A 21,868-nucleotide genomic window follows, 5' to 3' on the forward strand; every position below is an offset into this window, starting at 1 on the left:
TCTGGATCCTCTCGTGCCTCCAGAGTCAAGCTGGCTATGGGAGTGACCAGAACTCCTTTGCTGCTATTTGGTGAGAAATAAAGAAGCTTGTCTTAACTGTTAGTGAAGAAGCTCCTGCCTGCAAACTGTTACTCAGGCAGTGACTTTGGAAGCAAAAACCCTGAACAACCTGAGGTTTCTACAAAAGGAAGAACTCAGACAGGATTTTGGAGAGATGTCAAAAGTTGGGAGGCAGCTAGCCCAGAATTAACTTCCTGCTTCCCTTTGTTTGAACTTGGGAGCAAACACCGCCCTGATTAGGGCAGGAAAAAAACAAAACAAAACCTTTGGCAGGAGGCTTTGTGGTGAGTATAGTTATGAAAAAACAAAAAAACAAAACACAAAACAACCAGGGTCTGGAGAGTGAAGAGCAGATCTCCAAAAAATGAAAGTCCAGGGCTTGTCTAATACCCTCTGAACTGAAAGCTGAGCGTTGCCTTTCATAAACAGGTTGCTTGCAATCTGAGCCATTACAATCATGTGTCCCCTCTGCTGCAACAAAAGCCTAAATTCTGGCCTAAGCAGGAGTTGGTCGGTAGCTGCCACTCCAATCACTCTTGTACAAGAATGGGCCCTCAGAACCTAAGAACCCTTTTACTTTGCCAAGTGCCTTCCAAACCATGTGTCCCATGATGTTTCTGTAAGTATCTTCAGTCTTTCATCTGACATGCAACCTCTTCCAGGATGGCCTGAAAACTGAAGTTTCCCCTCCTGAAACCTTTATTCTACCTTGTTTTGAAGCCGTGTTGTGTGGTTTTCCAAAGCATGACAGCCAAAGTTATGCTTTGAATTTTAATTACTGTGTCAAAGAGATCTGTGAAACAAGAATGCCTCTGTGAAACAAGACACATGTTTTCACTTCCCTACACAGATTTGTTTGCCCCAACTACATAGGATGTGCTTGGTCACATGTAGACAGGAGGTACATATGTGGGAAACATGTCAACATGTATGCTTGCCTGATTGGATGCAGGCAGGAATTATATCAGGAAGCATAATTCCCCCTGATTGGACACAAAGGGAAATATGGTGGCCTTATGGGGCTACTCATTTAAGCTTCTGTGAAATTTGCCATTCTTTTGTGCATCCAGGAATAGACCTGGCCAGAGTTCATCCTGACAGTATCAAAGCTTGCTTCCAATTTGATTCAAAGTTATGATAGCCATCTTATTCTCACCCAGGTAGAGTAATACAAGGCCAGAATGTTCTAGATTTCTGTATGAACAATTCTGCCAATATTATAGCTGGAAACTGGGGTGCGGGGTATTCAGGGAAGGGGGGACCCTTTAATAGCATTCTTCCAGAGCTGCTTTGGGGTAAGTAGGTGTAGCAACGTTCTGTTCCCTGTGCACCTCACCTCCCAAGAGTTACACTTGACTGTGGAGCTGGGCCTTCAGGTCTCAGGAGTGCCAGTCAGACACTGGACAGTATAGTGATAGTTCAGCTCTCCCTGTGTGCACTCCTCTGGGTCTCCAAGAAGGAACTGAACCAGCAACATATAGACATTGGATTCCCATGCACACATTAGCTTTGAGGTGCTTCTGCAAAGTCTTGTTACTTAGAGTCCTGTAAAATCATCCCAAAGTTTCTTATTCTAGATCGAAGTAGAAATGGAGACATGGCTAAAATGTGGGGCACTAAAAGACCCCAAAGGCTAACCTCAGGCATGGCCTCACACTACTCTTGTGAGTCATACCCACCCCAGCTTCATACCAGCCTATCCCTGTGCATGTGAACTAAAGGATGAGAAAGAGGCAAGCAGACTCTCTGCTGGGAGACCTGTCAGGGTAGAGGCTCACCTCAGGTCACCAAGTCCCTCAGAGAAAGTGCTCCCAGAAGGAGGAACAGAGAGAACTTGATATATATCCTAATGATCCATGAGGGGCCTCCTAGAAAGACTCACTGGAGGTGACAGCTCATCACTACTTATCATATCTGCACCTCAGAAGGGAGGACCACATCTTTGTCCTCATGCCCTGGTGGCCACTGCTGCAGCTTCCTCCTGCCTTTGACTTCTAGGCTGGGATGACAAGTCTTCAGAGACCCAAGTCTTGCTCTGACCCAATGTCTATGGAGTTGGGGGATGTCCTCAATCCTGGGTCTGAGAAATCTTGTCCTGGCCAGATTCCTGGGTCTCCTGCTGGCCTGAGAGATACCTTGCAAGTGTTTGACCCTCCTTCCCTGCTGTCTCCTTACCCAAGTCACTTCAGCCAGGGACATGACAACCAACCCTGGGGGGATCCCTGCTCCCCTCCTAGACACAGGAGCAAGAGAGAACAGTTTGAGTTTCTGTGGAGGGGTTTTAATTGTTTTGTTTTGTTTGTTTGTCCCATCTTTCCATAAAGAAGGCACTCTCAGGAACTGGCTCAGCTTGTCCTGGTGTACCCTTCTGCAATCCTCTAGGTCCCCTTTCTCCTCCCTGCTACAACATTCCAAAAATGATGGATGGGACAGGATCTCACAGCAGCACCCTTGAGATTAGAGAATTACTTTCGTTTTTCTTTTCCCCATCAGGGCAGAGCCCTCTCTGGTTTCTTAGTGCTTGGGCTCACTTCCTGCTCTCAGCTGTGGCCCACAGCAAACACACAGAAGCCTGTGCAGACACCAAGGGATCAGAGCTCACTGTCCCAGGCCCCAGGCAGCTGTGGAAGATGGAAGGGAGCAACGGCAGCCCCAGGTGGGTCTTTTTCCCTCTGTAACCTTTCCCTCTGACAACACGGTTGATTTTATGTCTTGAATTAGTGACCCAAGGTTCAGTCAGTCCAAACCGCCTGACATGAAGTAGCTTTGGCCTATAATGAGAGGGGATAGATTTGGGGGTGATGAGGCAAAGAGACAGAGAGAGAGAGAGAGAGAGAGAGGGAGAGACAGACAGACAGACAGACAGACAGACAGACAGACACAGAGAGAGAAAGAGAGAGAACATCAGCATACCTGAACACTTGAGTTTGATATCCGCTGCCGAGAGAGACAAGCTTGCCAGATTGTACACAAGTCATAACTGTCTTTATGACCACTGCTCAGCTGTCAGAGGGAGACTTTGGCCACAGCTGACAGGGACTCCTGTGGCATGGTTCTGTTATTATCTTGTGACCCAAGCGGTCTCAGTCCCTCTGCCTCTCTCTGCATTAGAGCAGGACTCCTGCAGGAAAGTCACCTCAGGGAAGAAGTCCAAATAGCAGACGATGCTGGGTAAACAGTTGGCACCCGCTGTGCTGTTTCTCCTACCTGTCTGGCAGGACTTGTCACCAAGAAAGCTGTGCCCAGGCTCACTCCTAGTTTAAGCTCTCACTGTCAGACCTCGATCCAAGGAAGACAAAAGACAAGAAAGGGCCTTGTTTGCAAAGATCAGGGCAAGCCACATATTTCTATTTCCCTTTAGTTTTCTGTTCTAGGTGGATGTTAGCTCTGGCAGGAAACAGTAGAAATCTGTTTGCTCCAGTAACTCAGATGTGCTACTATGCATAAATAATGTTGGGCAGTGTTTTTGTTAGTACAAAGGAAGTAATACATTTTTTTTTTCAGTACTGCAGATGAACCTCGGGCTTTGAATATGCCTGATTATATATCTCTATTTATTTTTTTAGAACTTTGACTCAAGGTTTTGCTAAGTTACTCACACCACTGTGGAACTCATTGTATAGGTTAGGCTGACCTTGAACTTGTGAGCCTCTGAGTGACTGAGGTTACAGGCCTAGACCACCAGGACCATTTCATAATAAAATGTGGTTTATAAGCTTTCAAACTTGTGGAAATATAGAAAGGATAAGACCCCTCAGCTGCCCCCATATACTTAGCCCACTCCTTGGGCTCAATCTTCCTTATATTATTTATTTTTAATTTTAAGGCATGGTCTCTTGGTCTTTTTTATTATGTTGTCCAGGCTGACCGGAAACTTGCTATGTAAACCTGCCTGGACTTGGACTTACAATAGAGATCCATCTGCCTCTGCCTCCCAAGTACAGGGATTAAAGGTGTACAATACCATACCTGGGTCTTTCTTATTGTCTACAAAATATTTATTGGGCGCGTGCGTGTGGGTAAGAGCACTGACTGTTCTTCCAAATGTCCTGAGTTCAAATCCCAGCAACCACACTGTGGCTCACAATCACCCATAATGAGATCTGACACCCTCTTCTGGAGCGTCTGAAGACAGCTACAGTATACCTATTTATAATAATAAATAAACCTTTGGGCCAGATCGAGCAGGGACTGAGCAGGGTTGACTGGAGTGAGTGGGGCCAACCGTAGCGAGCAGAAGTCCTAAATTCAATTCCCAACAACCACATGAAGACTCACAGCCACCTGTACAGCTACAGTGTGCTCACATACATTAAAAAAAATACATAAGTCTTTAAAAAGAACATATTTATTTTTATTCTTTTGTGTTCACCTATTCTGCCTGCATCTCTGTGTGCATAGCACTTATGTGTCTGGTGCCCATGGAGGCCAGAAAGGAACACTGAATCATCACATGGAACTGGAGTTACAGATGTTCGTGAGCTCTTGCGTTGGTGCTGGGAACTGAACTTGGGTCCTCTGCCAGAGTAGCAAGCACTCTCACCCCACCGAGCCATCTCTTCAGCCCCTCTACACATCTAAAACAATTAAATATATTGTTTATCTACTTATGAGCTGTGTGTGTATCTTTGTATTGTGTGGGCATATTTGTATGAGTCAGGTGCTGTGCATATGGAGAAGTAAGAGACCAAATGTGGCTAGTTGGTTTCTTCTTCAGTTTCAGATGATGATCTGAGTCACAGGGATGGAACTCAGACTACCAGGATTAATGGCAAGTGCCTCCACCCACTGAGAGATAGCCCCATAGTTGACCTTTAGCCCATATTTCCCTTTCAAAGTTGGCCCTTCTTACATGTAATATAAATGAGTATGGTATCCCAAAGTCACCAGTGATTACTTTCAAAGAGACAGTAATTACTTGTTTCATGAAGTAGTCATGCAAATATAAAGCTTTCCCTTAGAAGATATGTTTGGAGGGGATTGAGGTACCCTAACTATAATTATTTTTCTAGGACTCTTCTGTGACATGGAAGCCTGCACTGAAATTTTCTCTATTCAATATTTTTATTTAAGGATTTGCTAGATTCCTGTAGATCGCTGGTCCCTGTGGACAAAGTGATCTACAGAGCCCTGGAGGAACTGGAGAAGAAATTTGACATGACGGTACTGTGCGAATTGTTCAATGAGGTCAACATGGAGAAGTACCCCGATTTGAATCTCATTCGTAGAAGCTTTGAATGTGGTAATTGGGTTTTATATCGCTCCTTGAGAGCACAGTCCTTTTTGTTGTCAACAAATGTATATTAAGCTTTTATCATGTGCCATATATCATGCAGAGCAATTGAGGATATAACAGTTAACAAGACTACTGTGTCATGAATCATATGAAAACTTATGACTAATGGCTGACACACTCCAGAGCTCTGCCACTGGGCATTTAGGCTCTCAGGACAATAGGAGGCATACCATCATCAGGCTATGTAGAAGAGGGTAGGATTAGAAGTGCTGATTGTCAGTAGGGTAGCACTGTTGTGTCTCTCAGTGGGCATTCTTACATGGTGAGAGTGCTCTTGTCTCCCCAGCTAGGGAGGTGAGGGATGTCTTCTGACTCCCCCTCCCCCCTTTTTTGAGACAGGGTTTCTCTATGCGACTTTGGCTATCCTGGAACTCATTGTATAGACCAGGCTAGCCTCCAGCTCCAGATCTGCCTGCCTCTGCCTTCTGAGTGCTGGGACTAAAGGCGTAAGCCACATGCTCAGGTGATCCACTTAAAACTCAAAACACACTTCTCATTATTCCAGTTTTTCATCTTGAACTTCATGTCATTTATGATTATAATAATAATTATTATTGACAGAATCTTACTCTGTAACCCAACTTAGCTTGTTACTATATAGCTGAGCCTAGCCTTAAATTCGTGCCACTCCTGTCTCAGCTTCCTGTGACTGCCTGGCTGACCAACAGCCTTTCTGAAGGTTGATTCATTGCCACCAAGACAAAGTGAGCAGCAAGCTCCTGATGTTTGATCTGCAGTTGTGCAGGAGCCTAGCATTTCTTGCTTCCAATTTTTAAAAAAAATGATCTTGGACTTCTTTATTTAAAGTCTAAAAATAGATCAACTCTCTTCGTCACATACATAGTGAAGGCAAAGTTATCAGGGTTATATATACGTGTATATATACATCTCTCTCTCTTTCTCTCTCTCTCTTTCTATCCATCTATCTATCTATCTATCTATCTATCTATCTATCTATCTATCTATCTATCTATCTATCTATCTATCTATGCTTACCAGGGCTTTTCACAGTCTTTCAGTAGTTGGTTTGAAAGCAATCAGTAGATCAATAATTATAAACCTGGTAATAGTTGTGAAGTCAGTGTAGAAGACTAAACCCACACAATTGTTTGGCTTAGTTCCTAGGGTTTTTTTTTCTTCCCCCTCATAGTTGACACTTTGGTTTAAGTCAAATGTGCTAGCTCCTTTATCTCCTGCCATGGCTGGCTCAGAAAAAGGCTGTGCTCATTCTAGCCAATGAGGCTGGAGGGGTTTAGTTTCCAAGAGCTCTGGAGCTCAGTCCCTGCTTCCCAACCCCTCTCTCTTCCCTCCCTCCCTCCCTCCCTCCCTCCCTCCCTCCCTCCCTCCCTCCCTCCCTTCCTTCCTCTTTATCTTCTTTTCTTTATAAGATTGCATTATTTGCTGATGTGTGTGTGTATGTGCATGTATGCCAAACTCATGTTCACACATGTGTCACTGTATCCATGTGGAGGTCAGAGGATAACTTCCAACACTTGGTTCTCTCCTATCATGTGCCACTCAGGTCTTCAGGCTTGGCAGCCAGTGCCTTTACCTGCCGATCACCCTATCTTCTATCTCCTTTCTCCTCCCTCCCTCCCTCCCTCCCTGCTTTCTTTCTTTTTAAAGATGTTTTCATACTATTTTGATCATATTCTTTCCCATTTCCCAACTCCTTCCTGGCCTCCCTACTTACCCAACTTATTGTTCTTTTTCTATCTTAACCCCTCAACATACGTACCCCACAAAACCCCCATGGAATCTGATTTGTATCAGCAAATTACACTGTTAGTTCCAAAGCTCTTCTCCCAGCCCCACACGGCAGTGTTGGTGGGAAATAGAAAGACTTCAGCCAGGTAAACAGAAGGATTTTGATTGGTACATAATCCTAAAGGCTGGTTTCTGTTTATCAGAAAAGCAAGTTTCCTAAAGTGGGTTTCTGTTTGCCAGGAAGCATCCCTAATCCTCCTTCCCTCAAAGCTCAGCTACCTTAGATCAGGGCACCGAGTTCTCAGTCAGTCTGGACAGCCTGCATCCACTCAGATCCCCACCCTCCTGACAGCCATGTAAAATCTGCTTGCTTTTCTCTCATTTGCTCTTCTTTCTGCCTACTCCCACCCACCACCTCCCCTGAGGAGACTTTGGCAGTTTGATCCCCACCCCCACATAAGCATTATAGTTTGGTAGTCTCTTTGTGCCATAGCTTATACTGTTAATCCCACAGAATGAGACTAAAATGACTACCACCATTTTTTAGCCAAATTCGATGCAAGCATTATTAAATATTGACTAGGAAGAAGGATAGTGGCCAGGTCCATACTCAGGATTCCCACAGAATGGCCAAGAATTACATTAGTTAGGTGCTTATAAAGGCACAGCCCACAAGGGTCCATACTTTCTGCCTTCATCCAGTAGGGGGCAGGCATATGTTCCGACATATTTCCTGCCTATGTGTGATCAAGCACAGCCTGTGCAGTTTGTGCAACCAACCTTGTTTACAGAAGTGAAAACATGCGGCTTGTTACCTCACACGAACAATGGCTCCCAGCATTCCAGGGAGTTATCTGTCCCCGGGCAAGTGGGGCTAACAGGTTAGAGGCATTTCTGTTTTATAGATCTTTTAACCACAGTAATGTAAACTTAAAACATAACGTTTGCCCGCCCAGTATGTGTGAAGGTTCACATGTGTGTATACAGGCTTGCATGTGTGTGTGTGCGTGCCAAATGTTAGCTGTGCTTGCTAACCATCTGGAGACAGCTCACAGAGGGCCTCTGAGTGAGCAGAATGGGCTTTTAATTGCTGAGCCATCTCTTCAGCCCCAGAAGTTGTTTTTGTCTCTCTTCGTTTCAGTTTCTTCTGAGACAGAGTCTTCTTATTGGCTTACACTTGCTTCGAGCGGATGATTCTGCTGCTTCAGCTTCTTGAGATGCTCAGATATGTGCCACTGTGACTAGCTGGAGAAAATACCCCCTTCCCCTTGTTTTAGATTTATTTATTTTTATTTTATGTGTATGAGTGTTTTGTCTGCATATATGTATGTGCTTCTTGAATGTGCAGTACTGGAGAAGACGGGGCTGAATGCCCTGGAACTAGAATAACAGACGTGCTGTCATGTGGGCGTTGGAAATCAAACCTGAATCCTCTAGAACAGCAGCCAGTGTTCTTATCAATGGAGACATCTCTCCAGCCCCCTTAAGAATGTTTCTTAAGGTCTTAATTCCATCTTCTCTCTCTCTCTCAACCTCTCTCTCTCTCTCTCTCTCTCTGTCTCTCTCCCTCCCTCTCTTCCTCTCTTCCTCTCTCCCTCACTGCCTAAAGCTAGTTCCTCAGTGGTGGCAAGATGCTGACCAATAGTGTTGAGGACAGTCTTTTCCAGACCTAGAGGGATGGCTGTCCTCATCCAGCAAGTCCTCTGATTGGACCACCTTGATCATGTGCTTGCTTGTTTTACTGAACTTGGGATCAAACACAGTCATTATGAAAGCTAATTCTCTACTTTAGAGTCAGGTCCCTCCCCTCTCCAGCCTCTCCTTCCTTCTTTCTTTTTCCTTGTGTATGTGTGTGTGTGTGTGTTGAGACAGGATTTTCTTTGTGTAATCCTGACTGTCCTGGAACACACACTCTCTCTCTCTCTCTCTCTCTCTCTCTCTCTCTCTCTCTCTCTCTCTCTCTCTCTTTCTCTCTCTCTCTCTCCTCTCTGTAGACCACCAGGCTGGCTTTTGCCTCCCGGGTACTGGGATTAAAGGCCTGTGCCACCGCCACCGGCTCTTCCTCTTTCTTATTTGAGTCAGAATCACACCGTACAGCTTAGATCAGGCTGACCTTGAATTTAAGATCCTCTTGTATGAGCACCAGTGCTTACTTACCAGGCCAAGGTTGCCTGATATGGCCAGTGAGAAATGAATCTTGACTAGGCACAGGTTGGGGGAGTCACAGCAAGACCGAGGCTGTGACAAGATAATTACAAGTAATCAGACTCTTTATACTGTTATCAGAAACAAAATATAATGGCAGCTGAGAGGCAGAATACAAAGGTAGTTGCTAAGAAACAATAACATTTTCAAACTATACAGGGCACAAGAGATTAGTGTCTGAGACCAATTGTCCTGCCAATTGGTCTATATGCTTCATTGACTTCTAAGGAACACAAATATCTTAGTTTGGGTTGTGTGGCTGTGAAGAGACACCATGACTATGGCAAGTCATTGGGGGCTGGCTCACAGTTTCAGAGGCTCAGTCCATTTTCATCATGTCAGGAAGCAGCAATGTCCAGGCAGACATGGTGCTGGAGATAGAGCTGAGAGTTCTATATCTTAATCTGCAGGAGAGTCTTTGTGCCACACTGGGCATAGCTAGAGTATGGGAGACCTCAAAGACCACCCCCCAACAGTGACATACTTCCTCCAACGAGGCCACACATACTCCAACCAGGCCACACCTCCTAGTAATGTCACTTCCTATGGGCCAAGCATTCAAACCTATTAGTCATACCACCTGATCAAACCAGCACAATAGAGAAACCGAGGTGGCCTGAATACATCACTGTTTGAGGAAATGCCCCTGTTTCAGGAACTGAAAGCCACACAGTGCCCCAGGAGGTACAGACTTCAACCTGAACAACTTATGACACTTGTACCTCAAGCCGACTAGACCAGGCCAGTTCCATGATTCCTTACATTCTTGTTCAGCCTCCTAGGATTATCGATATACATGACTGTAGCTGGTTAATCATGTGTGTTTTAACATCATTTATAGATTGGCTTAGGTCTAGTGCATTCTGGTCCCCCAAACAAACAACATTTCTTTACTGTATCCTTTACTGGAGATGGGGATGGGAAAATTATAGCAAGATTCCTGATGGGGTAGGATGCAAAGGATGCTGAGACTCTTACTTGCTTATTTGAGAGAGAGAGAGAGAGAGAGAGAGAGAGAGAGAGAGAGAGAGAGAGAGAGAGTGAGTGCAAGTACCACAGGATGTTATCTCACTTGTCCTCAGTGCTCATTGACAAATGGGGACTCTAAGGGGAAATCCTTTTATTTATTTATTTATTTATTTTTCGAGACAGGGTTTCTCTGTGTAGCCCTGGCTGTCCTGGAACTCACTTTGTAGACCAGGCTGGCCTCAAACTCAGAAATCCACCTGCCTCTGCCCCCCAAGTGCCTTGATTAAAGGCGTACGCCACCACCGCCCAGCCAGAAATTCTTTTCCTTAAAAAATACTTATCATCTGTATTTTACATTTTCTTTTTGGACAACAGCCTGTTACTTGAACAACTTCAAAGAGAAAGGCTATGGCTCTGAGTGAAAGCTGGTAACAAATGCTTGTGGGTTTCAAACATGGTGGAGGTGGTGGCAAACGGGAAGTACTGGCCAAGCTTTACAGAAGCTCAGAACTGCCTCCCTTGTGCCCCTGTTACATCATCTCTGTTATATTTCCCCTGTACTAGTGAGGAGGAAGTCATTTCTGCTTTCTCCAGAGATACCTGTCTTAGTCCTCTTTATAGACCACAGAGTGTGTCGGGAGCCTGGAAAGGAGACTGAGGCCATGCGCATCATCAGAGGGACACGAATGCAGAAGTGAAGGAGCGGCTTGGTCCTCCACTTCTTTGGGCAGAAGGTGCTGAGTGTTCTTTGCTTTCTCAGATGCCTCTGTGTGACACTGGCTGCAGACCCGTGGAAGTAGCTCCTGAGTTTGATGGCTCAGGGAACTTGGTTCCAGCTGTGAGGCACTGGCCATCAGGGGCTCTTCCTAGGACTTGCTACCATTTCCAATACCTCTTCCTAGAAAACACACTCACTCACTGGTGGTTGGATCAGAAAGGATCTCTGTTGGCAAGGTAAGGTGTCTCCTGTCTGACCTGTGCTGGATGTCTTAGTCTGATTTCTGAGTCTCAGCTCTAAGATGTTCAGAGCTGACCAGACCCTTTTGCAGTCATCTCGCTGAGATGAACTGACATTTTACTGTCATTTTGAAAGTCATACTTACCAAAAGGATTGGAATACTCTGAGCTGAACAGTTAAGGCACACTGGTGTCAGGGGGAAATCCATGTTGGGGAGGAAATAAGGCAAAAGACAAAGGATCATTTTATGTTTCCTGTTAACGTATCCACCACCCCCAAGTGGAAATCCCACCAGAGCAAAGACCTTGCCAGCCTCGTTAGATATTGTATTTGTAGCATCCAAAATAGTCAAAAGTGCCGGGCACTGGTAGTATACATTTTTAATCCCAGCACTTGGCAGGGGCAGAGACATGCAGGTCTCTGAGTTCGAGGCCAGCCTGGTCTACCACGTGAGGTCCAGGACAGCCAGGGCTACACAGAGAAACCCTGTCTTGACAAACTGAACCAAGTCAAATCAAAATAAAAAAAAATAGTCAAAAGTATTCATATACTTGATAAACAGAAGGCTAGCTAGCTGGATAAATAAATCCTTATAGTTTCCTAGGGTCACATTCTTGGGATTTCTTTAAAATTTTTAAGAAAGTAATTCTTATATTTATCTATCTGTGCTATAGTGTTTGCGAATCAGTCCTTTCCTTTTACCAAGTGGGCCTGGCTGTCAGGCATGGCAGCCAGTTCCTCCACCTACTGAGCCATCCTACATCCCTTTTTTTGTTGTTTCATTTTATTTATTTGAGACAGGGGTTCAGGTAGCCCAGGTTGGCCTTGAACTTATCGTGCAGCTGAGGATGACCTTGAACCCCCAATCATCAGCCTGCTGAGATTACAGACTTGTCCTACCCTGTCTGTTTTTATATGCTGCCAGTTATTGACCCCACAGTTTTGCACACGGTAGGCAAGCACTGTACCACCCATGCTCGTGCTGCCTTCCCAGCAGGAATTCTCTTCTGACTCTCTTAGAAGATTAGGTCCCTCTACTGAGGTTTCCAAGCACTTGAGTTGAGAGGCACCCACTACATTGATGCTTTCCCTCTTCTCTCCAACCCCTTCCCTGGAAGACTGTATAGTTGTGGAAATTGCAATTAATTAATTAATTTTCTTTTTGCTTTGAGATAGAACCTCACTATGTAGCCCATGCTGGCCTGGAACTCTCAAGGTGAAAATCAAGCTAGCCTAGAACTCACCTGCATCTGGCCACTCTTCCCTTCCCCTACCTCCCAGGGCTGAAGCTACAGGTGTGCGCTGTCATGCATGGCTTGAGTTACAGGTGTGCACTGTCATACATGGCTGAGGTTGCAGGTGTGCTGTCATGCATGGCTTGAGTTACAGGTGTGCACTGTCATGCATGGCTGAGGTGGGGACTAGCTGTCTGCTCAGAGGTCAGAGAATTGGGGACTCCTCTCAGCTCAATGTCCAGGGCCTATGAGAAGAAGAAGGCAGTGGCTGCTGTCTGTGAAGGAAGGACCTGTGTCATCTATGCATCTCTCTCTTTATCCATTCCTTAGGTGATGGGCACCTAAGGTTGAGGGTGCTGGTTGCTCTGTCCCAGGACAGGTGCTCTGAGTCACATCCCTAGGATGCTCCTTAGAGGGAATCCATACTCCTCTCCATCCAATGTCTTAACTTAGCTGCTTCAAGTCATGGTGCAATAAACACAGGGGCTCAGGCATCTCTGCCGTATGCTGTTGACATAGGGGCCATTTGCAGCTGTATTTACTTGTTTTCTTTTCTTTTTCTTTCTTTTTTTTTTTTTTTTTTTTTTGAGGCAGAATTTTATGTAACCCAGGTTGGCTTCCAACTTACTGTATAGCTGAGGACAACCTTGAACATAAGAACTTCCTGCCTCTTATCTCCTAGTTGCTGGGGTTACAATTACATGTCAAATGGGTTTTATATAGCACAGGGATGGAGCCCAGGATTTTGTGCCTACCCGGCAGACTCAGCTCTACTAACTGAACTACACACTCAGTCTTTCAGTTCTTCTTCTTTTTTAAAAAAGATTTATTTATTTATTTTATGTATATGAGTACACTGTAGCTGTTCATATGGTTGTGGACCTTCATGTGGTTGTTGGGAATTGAATTTAGGTCCTCTGCTCACTCCAGTTGGCCCCACTTGCTCCGGTTCAGCCCAAAGATTTATTTATTACTATATGTAAGTACACTGTAGCTGTCTTCAGAAGAGGGCACCAGATCTCATTACAGGTGGTTGTGAGCCACCATGTGCTTGCTGGGGTTTGAACTCAGGACCTTCAGAAGAGCAGTCAGTGCTCTTACCCACTGAACCATCTCACCAGCCCCCCTTTCAGTTCTTTATTATAGTCTGGACAGACAGACATCTGTGGCCAGATGTTCAGTGGGTTTTTTTGCAGAAGAGTGACTGGTTCTGATTTAGTCAGGGAATTTGTAGCTATAAGAATTCGTTCATCTTTTAGCTCCAAAGGCTTATTTCAAAACTGAAGCTTTGGGCTGGAAGACAGCAGGTGTTCCTTATTTTAAAATTTCAGAAAAAGGACAAAGCCCTAAGACCTGCTCTAAGTAGGTTAAAAGATGAAGCTGATTATTTATATGGGCCTGGTTGCCAGATCTCTTGATATGCAAATGTACCTCGGAGAAGGTATGCAAATCAAGGCGGGGTCCCCCATCTCCCCCCCCCCCCTCATAGGAAGAGCAATAAAGCCTTCCTTTCTGCTGCAGATTTCGAACTCCAATCGCCTGAAGTGTGCTAAGTAGTTGCTCGGGCGGTGGGGTCCACACAGCCGTTCCCATGTTCCCATGTTGCTTGGAACCGCATTGTTTTCCCTGGTTTGCCCACCCTCCTACCCTGCGTCACTGGCGACATCTTGAGAGGCTCGATTCAAGCCCCCCTTCAAGTCCAGAAGTGTTCTCTGACTGCAGCCAATCAGGGCAGCTTGCTTTGATTTCCCACGCTGCACCTGATTATCTTTCTGATTGAGTAAATAAATAAAGCTACGCACGGTGTCTTTGGTGCCTCATTATTTGATTAAACTGAAATCTGCATCAGCCATTGAACAATAAGTTTCTGTTGGCCCGGTGACTGTTTTACCATCTGTCCCCTGCACTGTGCAGGATTAGGCATTGTTTGTGTCTGTGCTCAGTAAAGGCCGGTTGGGAACAATGACAAAACAGTTCGTCGTGTTGATTCATGCGCTAAACGTATCAGACAAGTGAAGAAACCTGCCACCACTTGGTCTCACCAACAATTTCCCAGAAGCTATTTTGGATTAGGGGTGGGGAGATGGGCAGCTCAGTCCTGACAGCAGCTGCAACTGCCTTCATTTGGGCAGGGCGTGGAAGAACCGCTCTTTAGAATTTCATTCTATGGAGTGTACAGTGACTGGGCTTGGAATCTTGGAACACACTTGACTAGAGCCCTGATCATGACTGACTGCTTGGCTCACAGGGAATGGAGCAGGTGTGTGCCCATCATGGGATACCCCAGGCAGGGACAGAGAGGTCTGCTGAGTAGGGATGGAGGTAATTTGGGGGACTGTCTGGGATTCTAGGTAAAATGAAGGGTGGCAAGTAGGATCAAATACAGAGAATGGGGTATCCCCAGCTATGGTGAGCCCCGGTGCGTGTGCCATGCTGGGATCAAACCTAGGACTTTGTATGTGCTAGGTGAGCACTCTGTTAACCGATGTCCACCTGCAGCCCCAGGCCTCTATCTCACAGGTTTCACCATCTCCCAGTAGGGCGATCCTGGGTATTAAGCTGAGAGCACATGGGCCTCTGAAGGACTCTCAAGCCTGTAGCGTTCCTAAGCCTCGTTTTCTCATCTGGAAAAGATGCATAGTAAAACCACGTTATGAGACATGAAATACCTACCAGGGAACTGAGAGAAATACTATGAGGATAGTTTGCTTCCTAGAAATTACCCAGGAAGTGTCACCTGTTACTGCAGTCCACCACAGTTAGCCTCCTCATGTCTTAGGGACCCACAGATGAGTGATGGCCCTGGCCTAATAAGTTGCTTACCTTCCCCAGCCCTGACCTTAACTGCTACCTTGGAACTTTGTATGTCCTATCTTAACACATGCCTAACACAAAGTCATTTGACTATGTTCCTGATGGAAAAGGACACACGGCCATTAGCTCTCTGTGTTAGATCTTGGCCCAAACTTGAGCCATTTGATTGCTCAGGCTGATACATCTTCCAGCCTTCCTTTTTGTGACTTACCTAGATGCCCCTTCCCTAATTAAAGAAAGACCTGCATGATGCTATGTAAAGTCATCATCCCTTGCAGAACACTGTCTAGCCCTAGCGCCTGAACACAGATCAGAGCCAGAAGGCACACAAGGAGCTTCAGACAGAGTCACCCATTTTGGTCTTTCTCTCTTTCAGGAGCCAAGCCAGCCCTGAAGACCATGAACTCGTCTTCTGAGCATTGCAACGTATCTGACTGGCTGAGACTAGAGGCAACCGTGAAGGCCTCTGTGTACGTGGTGGCTTTCTCAATCACCACATCTCTCACCGTTGTCATTATCGCAATAGTGTCACAGAGTCTGCAGCTGAGGAAAGAGGTGCCGCTGGTCCTCCTCTGCCATCACCTGCTTTGTATCTCCTCCTACTGTGGCCTGGGGGTCGTCTTCCAAGGAATGCGGGCCTTACTGGCCAACAGCCCCCTCCTGCTGTGTTGGCTGGTATTTGGGGCGCAGCTAAGTGTGGGAGAAGGGATCCTCCTTACTCTGACCTTGATGGCTCTCAATACTTACCTCGCTATTTGTTATCCATTGAACTCTCCATCCTTTGTGGATTCTGCTAAGTACAGGATTCTAGCTGGGACTTGGACCACGGTTATACTCAAGAATGTTGGCTTATTCCTCATAGAGGGTACTAGCCCTACTCCGGCCTCTGTTTTCCAGTCTGCCCCACTCTGTCCTGTGATTTTGAATGGTATGCCTGCCAGAGTCATTGGCATGTTTTCCCTTGCCTTTCTTTTATCCGTCATTCTTGTGAGTTACTGTCTGATATACCGAGAAGGGAAGTGGGCTGGCCATTTTAACAAGTCAAACATCAAGGCCCGGAGAACTGTCCTTGTTCATCTACTGCAGATAAGCTTACATGTGATACCTACCCTGATAATCATAGGTTTGGGAAAGCGGTGTGGGGTGTTTTTCTTTGCTCTAAATCTGGCCCTTTTTGGTATCTTCGCTTTTGCACAGTGTTTCAACCATTTGGTCTATGGGCTCCACAACAGAGATCTGCAGAGCAAACTGTACCCTTGGCTGTGCTGTCGGAAGAAGCTGCTGCCTTAAAAAAGAAGGGGCTGGGGCATATGAATCAAAAGATGGCCTAGTCGGCCATCACTTGAAAGAGAGGCCCATTGGACACGCAAACTTTATATGCCCCAGTACAGGGGAACACCAGGGCCATAAAAGGGGAGTGGGTGGGTAGGGGAGAGGGGGTGGGTGGCTATGGGGGACTTTTGGTATAGCATTGCAAATGTAAATGAGCGAAATACCTAATAAAAAATGGAAAAAAAAAAAAGGAAAAAAAAAAAAAAAAAAAAGAAGGGGCTGGCTTAAACAAAAATTCAGCTCTTTGGAATAACTCCAGACTTAATGGGTGTGCTAGCTAGGGCTGGGGACTTGATCTGTGTAAACTGTTGCCTTGATTTGGTTTTGAAAGCACTGCAGACTTCTCTGCTGTACCTCACTAAGACGAGCTAGTGCTTTTAACTCTAAACCCAGATGAGCATTTCTGATGGCCTGATCTACTGTAGCCATAGCACAAAGAACAGGAATCACGTGATTATGAAGTCACTGGAAAGGCTAGAGGAAACAGAAGTCAGGGACTCCATTGATTGGTGTGAAAGACAGACCCAGCAACCATGGACTGTGGAGGTTGCGTGGGCTGAGTAGCTATAGGCATTGGACACTCACATCTTGACAACTTTGTTTGTTAGGAGAAACAGCAACACAATGTCTTCAGCCTCCTTCCATCTTCTGTGTGTCATAAAGAAGCCTGTAATTGGTGGAACCTAACTGTCCAATGAGACCCTAAAAGCAAAGGCATCTGGGAAATGTAGTTCTTAGTGTTACTTATTTGGCAGTGTGGGAAGTTACCTCACACATGGGTTGGAAGGAGCCAACCCATGGGCCACTCTTACTACACATAGTTTATTTACTATATAATAATTATACAGCGAGGATATATGATTAATATAATGATATCAGCAATGGCAGGCATTACATTCCCCACACTATGCAAGCCATTTACACTACATCATATCCTCACAACAATTTTGTAATTGTTCTTGATTTACAAATGAGAAAAACTGGGGTTGAGAGAAGACTTACACGAGCCTGGGAGGCTTTAAATCTTGCAATTCTCATAACTTTTTTTTTGCATATTTTTTTGGCACAGAGTAATCACTTATCTTAAAAAATTAAAAAGAATTTATAGTTTTAGATTTTTCAAATCTTACTTTTAATACGGGTTCTTAAATGCTTTAACCTTCCTTCTATCCCACCACCCACCAGAGGTAGGAGAAAAGAAGAGTTGTTAGGATATGGGGGCAGTGGACCTGTTTAGAAACTGTTCTTTGGAGCAAATCCAATTTGTGTTATCAGGAGATCAGCAGTTCATTTACAGGAATCATCAGTTGCAGCTTGATCCATTTGCAAACACTTCACGAACTATCAATCGGTAGTGTTAAGATAGCAAACATGAATCAGCAGTGGAATGACCTAGCAGAGACATCCAGGTCTTAGATGAATCAGCATGAATCAGCAGGAGGAACCAGGACTACCAGGGACATCAGCAGAAGTTCTTTGCCTTGCCTCTCTCAAAGAAACAATGATCATTGAAGACTGGCGACCAAGAAGCCTTCTTTGCAGAGCTAGCTATGCAAGCAAGCGCCCCTCACAGTCTGTTGAGTCCTATTTATACTCCCTCCAAACATCACGTGTCCTCCATGGGTCTTACCTCACCACGTGTCTTGCCTCAGCACGTGCGTCTGTATCAACTGCCATCATTCTGCCAATTGGCTCGAGTCTGCAGAAGTGGCAAAAAGCATCAGGCACACCACCTTTGATGTGTCTATCTCTATGGAGTCCCTACAAACAATGACCAATAAACAATGGTAAGGCGTACCAATACCAACCAGCATCATCTATTGTCTGTTGGGTCCTTCTTAACATCATTCATCCTGCATCCTTTCACATGCTTGCTTTAGCAAAACATCCTTCCACCTGTGTCCACTTCAAGCAAATACTCGTTCATGTGTGTGCCCCAGCAAAACACCATCTGACACAACTGACTTTCCAAAGAAACCAGAAGTTTCCACTTCAAGAATTATTTGTGGGCTCAGTGGCTAAGAGCACAGACTGCTCTTCCAAAGGTCCTGAGTTCAAATCCCAGCAACCACATCATACCTCACAACCATCTGTAATGGGGTCTGATGCCCTCTTCTAGTGTGTCTGAAGATAGCTACAGTGTATTCTGTGATCAAGTAAGATTTAAGAAGTTTAGCCAGGCATGGTGGTGCACGCCTTTAATCCCAGCACTCGGGAGGCAGAGGCAGGCGGTTTTCTGAGTTCGAGGCCAGCCAGGGCTATAAAGAGAAAAACAAAAAAAAAAAAAACAAAACCCCCAAAACCCCAAAAACCAACACCAAAACCAAACCAAACCAAACCAAACCAAAAAAGAAAATTATTTGTGTGTGTGTGTGTGTGTGTGTGTGTGTGTGTGTAGACCAGAGGACAACTTTTAGGACTTGGCTCTGTCTTCCTTTTATGTAGCTTTCTTTACATGGTCATCAGGCTTTTAAGGCAAATACTATACCTGCTGAGCTATCTTGCCAGCTCAACTTTTTCATTTTTAAGAGCCAAACCAATTACTTGAGAAAGCCAGATCTTGACTCTCCACTTTGCTTTGGGTCGGGACACTGGGATATGGAGGAGATCCTCTTTCTTGTCCATCACTCTGACCATGTTCTATGGTCCTTGGACCATCCTTCCTATCAGATGCTAGAGTGTCTGTGTCCTGCCTACACTCTTCAATGGTTCCAAGTTCCCCTCCTTCCTCCTCCATCTTCTCTCAGATTGAGAGATAGAGCACTTGTACATGCTAAGCAGGTATTCTGAACTACAGCCCCAGTCCTCAGTTGCTTGTCTCTTCTCTAGGTATTTACACTGTTTGCCTCTTCCTGCAACCCCAATCCTAAGAAACAAAGCTTCATCATGTCTTTAAGGGCAGGCTCTAGGTCTTATTTCCTTTGCCTAAGGCAGCAGTGCTTAGTAGCACTTAGCAGTGCTTAGCAGTACTCAGCAATGCTTAGCAGTACTCAGCAATGCTTAGCAGTACTCAGCAGTATTTAACTCAGAGTCCTGTAGACTTTAGAGAACCACAGACTGGAAAGAGGCGTCTTTCTGCAAACTCTTGCACCACAAAGCCAGGCTCTTTGCATTGATATAGTAAACACCTAGAGAATAAAGAATCCTTCAGGGCTGGAGAAATGGCTCAGCAGTTTAAGAGTACATACAAATCACTCTTGCAGAGGAACCAAGGGTTCAACTCCCAACATTCACATTAGGCAGCTCTAGAGGACCCAATGCCATCCCCTGGACACCATACACTCACAGGTGCACATATCCATTTACACACACTTATAATTATTTTAAACATAATTAAAAATTGTTTATGGATTTTCTTTGCAACCATCAACTCCCAAATAATGACATGGAGACTTATATTTATTATGAATGCCTAGGCCTTATAGTTAGGCTTGTTCCCAGGTGGCTCATAACTTATTTATTCTATTCTAAGTTCTGCCACATAGTTTGTTAGTTACCCCTCTTTCTTTTTTTTTTAAAGATTTATTTATTATTATATGTAAGTACACTGTAGCTGTCTTCAGACACACCAGAAGAGGGCGTCAGATCTTGTTACGGATGGTTGTGAGCCACCATGTGGTTGCTGGGATTTGAACTCTGAACCTTCGGAAGAGCAGTTGGGTGCTCTTACCCACTGAGCCATCTCACCAGCCCCCGTTACCCCTCTTTCTTAGTCTCAGCCTGTTTCTTCTTGTGTCTCCCTGGTGAGTCCTCCCTGGTTCTCTCCCAGAGTTCTTTTTTTTTTGTGGTCATTTTTTTTTTAATTAGGCATTTTCCTCGTTTACATTTTCAATGCTATCCCAAAGGTCCCCCATACCCACCCCCCAATCCCCTACCCACCCAATCCCCCTTTTTGGCCCTGGTGTTCCCCTGTACTGGGGCATATAAAGTTTGCAAGTCCAATGGGCCTCTCTTTGCAGTGATGGCCAACTAGGCCATCTTTTGATACATATGCAGCTAAAGACAAGAGCTCCCGGGTACTCGTTAGTTCATATTGTTGTTCCACCTATAGGGTTGCAGTTCCCTTTAGCTCCTTGGGTAATTTCTCTAGCTCCTCCATTGGGGGCCGTGTGACCCATCCAATAGCTGACTGTGATCATCCACTTCTGTGTTTGCTGGCCCCGGCATAGTCTCACAAGAGAGAGCTATATCTGGGTCTTTTCAGCAAAATCTTGCTAGTGTATGCCATTGTGCCAGCATTTGGAAGCTGATTATGGGATGGATCCCTGCATATGGCAATCACTAGATGGTCCATCCTTTCGTCACAGCTCCAAATTTTGTCTCTGTAACTCCATCTATGGGTGTTTTGTTCCCATTTCTAAGAAAGGGTAAAGTGTCCACACTTTGGTCTTCGTTCTTCTTGAATTTCATGCGTTTGGCAAGTTGTATCTTATATCTTCGGTATCCTAAGTTTCTGGGCTAATATCCACTTATCAGTGAGTACATATTGTGCGAGTTCCTTTGTGATTGGGTTACTTCACTCAGGATGATACCCTCCAGGTCCATCCATTTGCCTAGGAATTTCATAAATTCATTTTTTTAATAGCTGAGTAGTATTCCATTGTGTAAATGTACCACATTTTCTGTATCCATTCCTCTGTTGAGGGGCATCTGGGATCTTTCCAGCTTCTGGCTATTATAAACAAGGCTGCTATGAACATAGTGGAGCATGTGTTCTTCTTACCGGTTGGGACATCTTCTGGATATATGCCCAGGAGAGGTATTGCGGGATCCTCCGGTAATACTATGTCCAATTTTCTGAGGAACCGCCAGACTGATTTCCAGAGTGGTTGTACAAGCTTGCAATCCCACCAACAATGGAGGAGTGTTCCCCTTTCTCCACATCCTCACCAGCATCTGCTGTCACCTGAGCTTTTGATCTTAGCCATTCTGACTGGAGTGAAGTGGAATCTCAGTGTTGTTTTGATTTGCATTTCCCTGATGATTAAGGATGTTGAACATTTTTTCAGGTGCTTCTCTGCCATTTGGTATTCCTCAGGTGAGAATTCTTTGTTCAGCTCTGAGCCCCATTTTTTAATGGGGTTATTTGATTTTCTGGAGTCCACCTTCTTGAGTTCTTTATATATATTGGATATTAGTCCCCTATTCGATTTGGGATAGGTAAAGATCCTTTCCCAATCTGTTGGTGGCCTTTTTGTCTTATTGACAGTGTCTTTTGCTTTGCAGAAGCTTTGCAATTTTATGAGGTCCCATTTATCGATTCTTGATCTTACAGCACAAGCCATTGCTGTT

General features: G+C 45.0%; 2 protein-coding genes across 9 annotated transcripts in view; one reads left to right on the plus strand and one right to left on the minus strand.

Annotated features, from left to right (window-relative positions):
• Nucleotides 1–21,868, minus strand: part of Gm38510 (predicted gene, 38510) — a 153,815-nt gene that overhangs the window by 41,806 nt on the left and 90,141 nt on the right. The window contains exon 1 of one of the 3 annotated variants that reach the window (XM_011238727.2): nucleotides 2,974–3,243. The exons of the other annotated variants lie outside the window; for them this stretch is intronic. The gene's annotated coding sequence lies outside the window, so the exon portion shown is untranslated. Of the gene's footprint in view, nucleotides 1–2,973; nucleotides 3,244–21,868 lie in introns of those variants that run through there. 3 annotated transcript variants of the gene reach the window in all.
• Nucleotides 2,586–18,392, plus strand: Gm7609 (predicted pseudogene 7609). 6 transcript variants are annotated; one of them, XM_006496523.3, is made up of 5 exons: nucleotides 2,586–2,716; nucleotides 5,134–5,302; nucleotides 10,998–11,191; nucleotides 15,621–16,542; nucleotides 16,793–18,392. In XM_006496523.3, exon 4 carries the CDS (start codon nucleotides 15,644–15,646, stop codon nucleotides 16,532–16,534), a length of 891 nt encoding a protein of 296 aa, XP_006496586.1. In that variant the 5' UTR covers nucleotides 2,586–2,716; nucleotides 5,134–5,302; nucleotides 10,998–11,191; nucleotides 15,621–15,643; the 3' UTR covers nucleotides 16,535–16,542; nucleotides 16,793–18,392. The 6 variants fall into 6 exon arrangements, with proteins under 6 accessions (XP_006496586.1, XP_006496584.1, XP_006496587.1 ...); XM_006496521.3 differs by lacking the exon at nucleotides 10,998–11,191; NM_001081746.1 differs by lacking the exon at nucleotides 16,793–18,392 and having other exon boundaries at nucleotides 2,605–2,716; nucleotides 15,621–16,766.

Source organism: Mus musculus, chromosome 1, assembly GCF_000001635.26.
Source record: "Mus musculus strain C57BL/6J chromosome 1, GRCm38.p6 C57BL/6J".
NCBI classification, from domain to species: Eukaryota; Metazoa; Chordata; class Mammalia; order Rodentia; family Muridae; genus Mus; species Mus musculus.

Coding starts and splice junctions, on each gene's coding strand:
- Gm7609 (XM_006496521.3), top strand. CDS start 5,218: ATGACGGTACTGTGCGAATTGTTCAATGAGGTCAACATGGAGAAGTAC. Junction 5,303..15,620: donor TCGTAGAAGCTTTGAATGTG/GTAATTGGGTTT, acceptor TCTCTCTTTCAG/GAGCCAAGCCAGCCCTGAAG.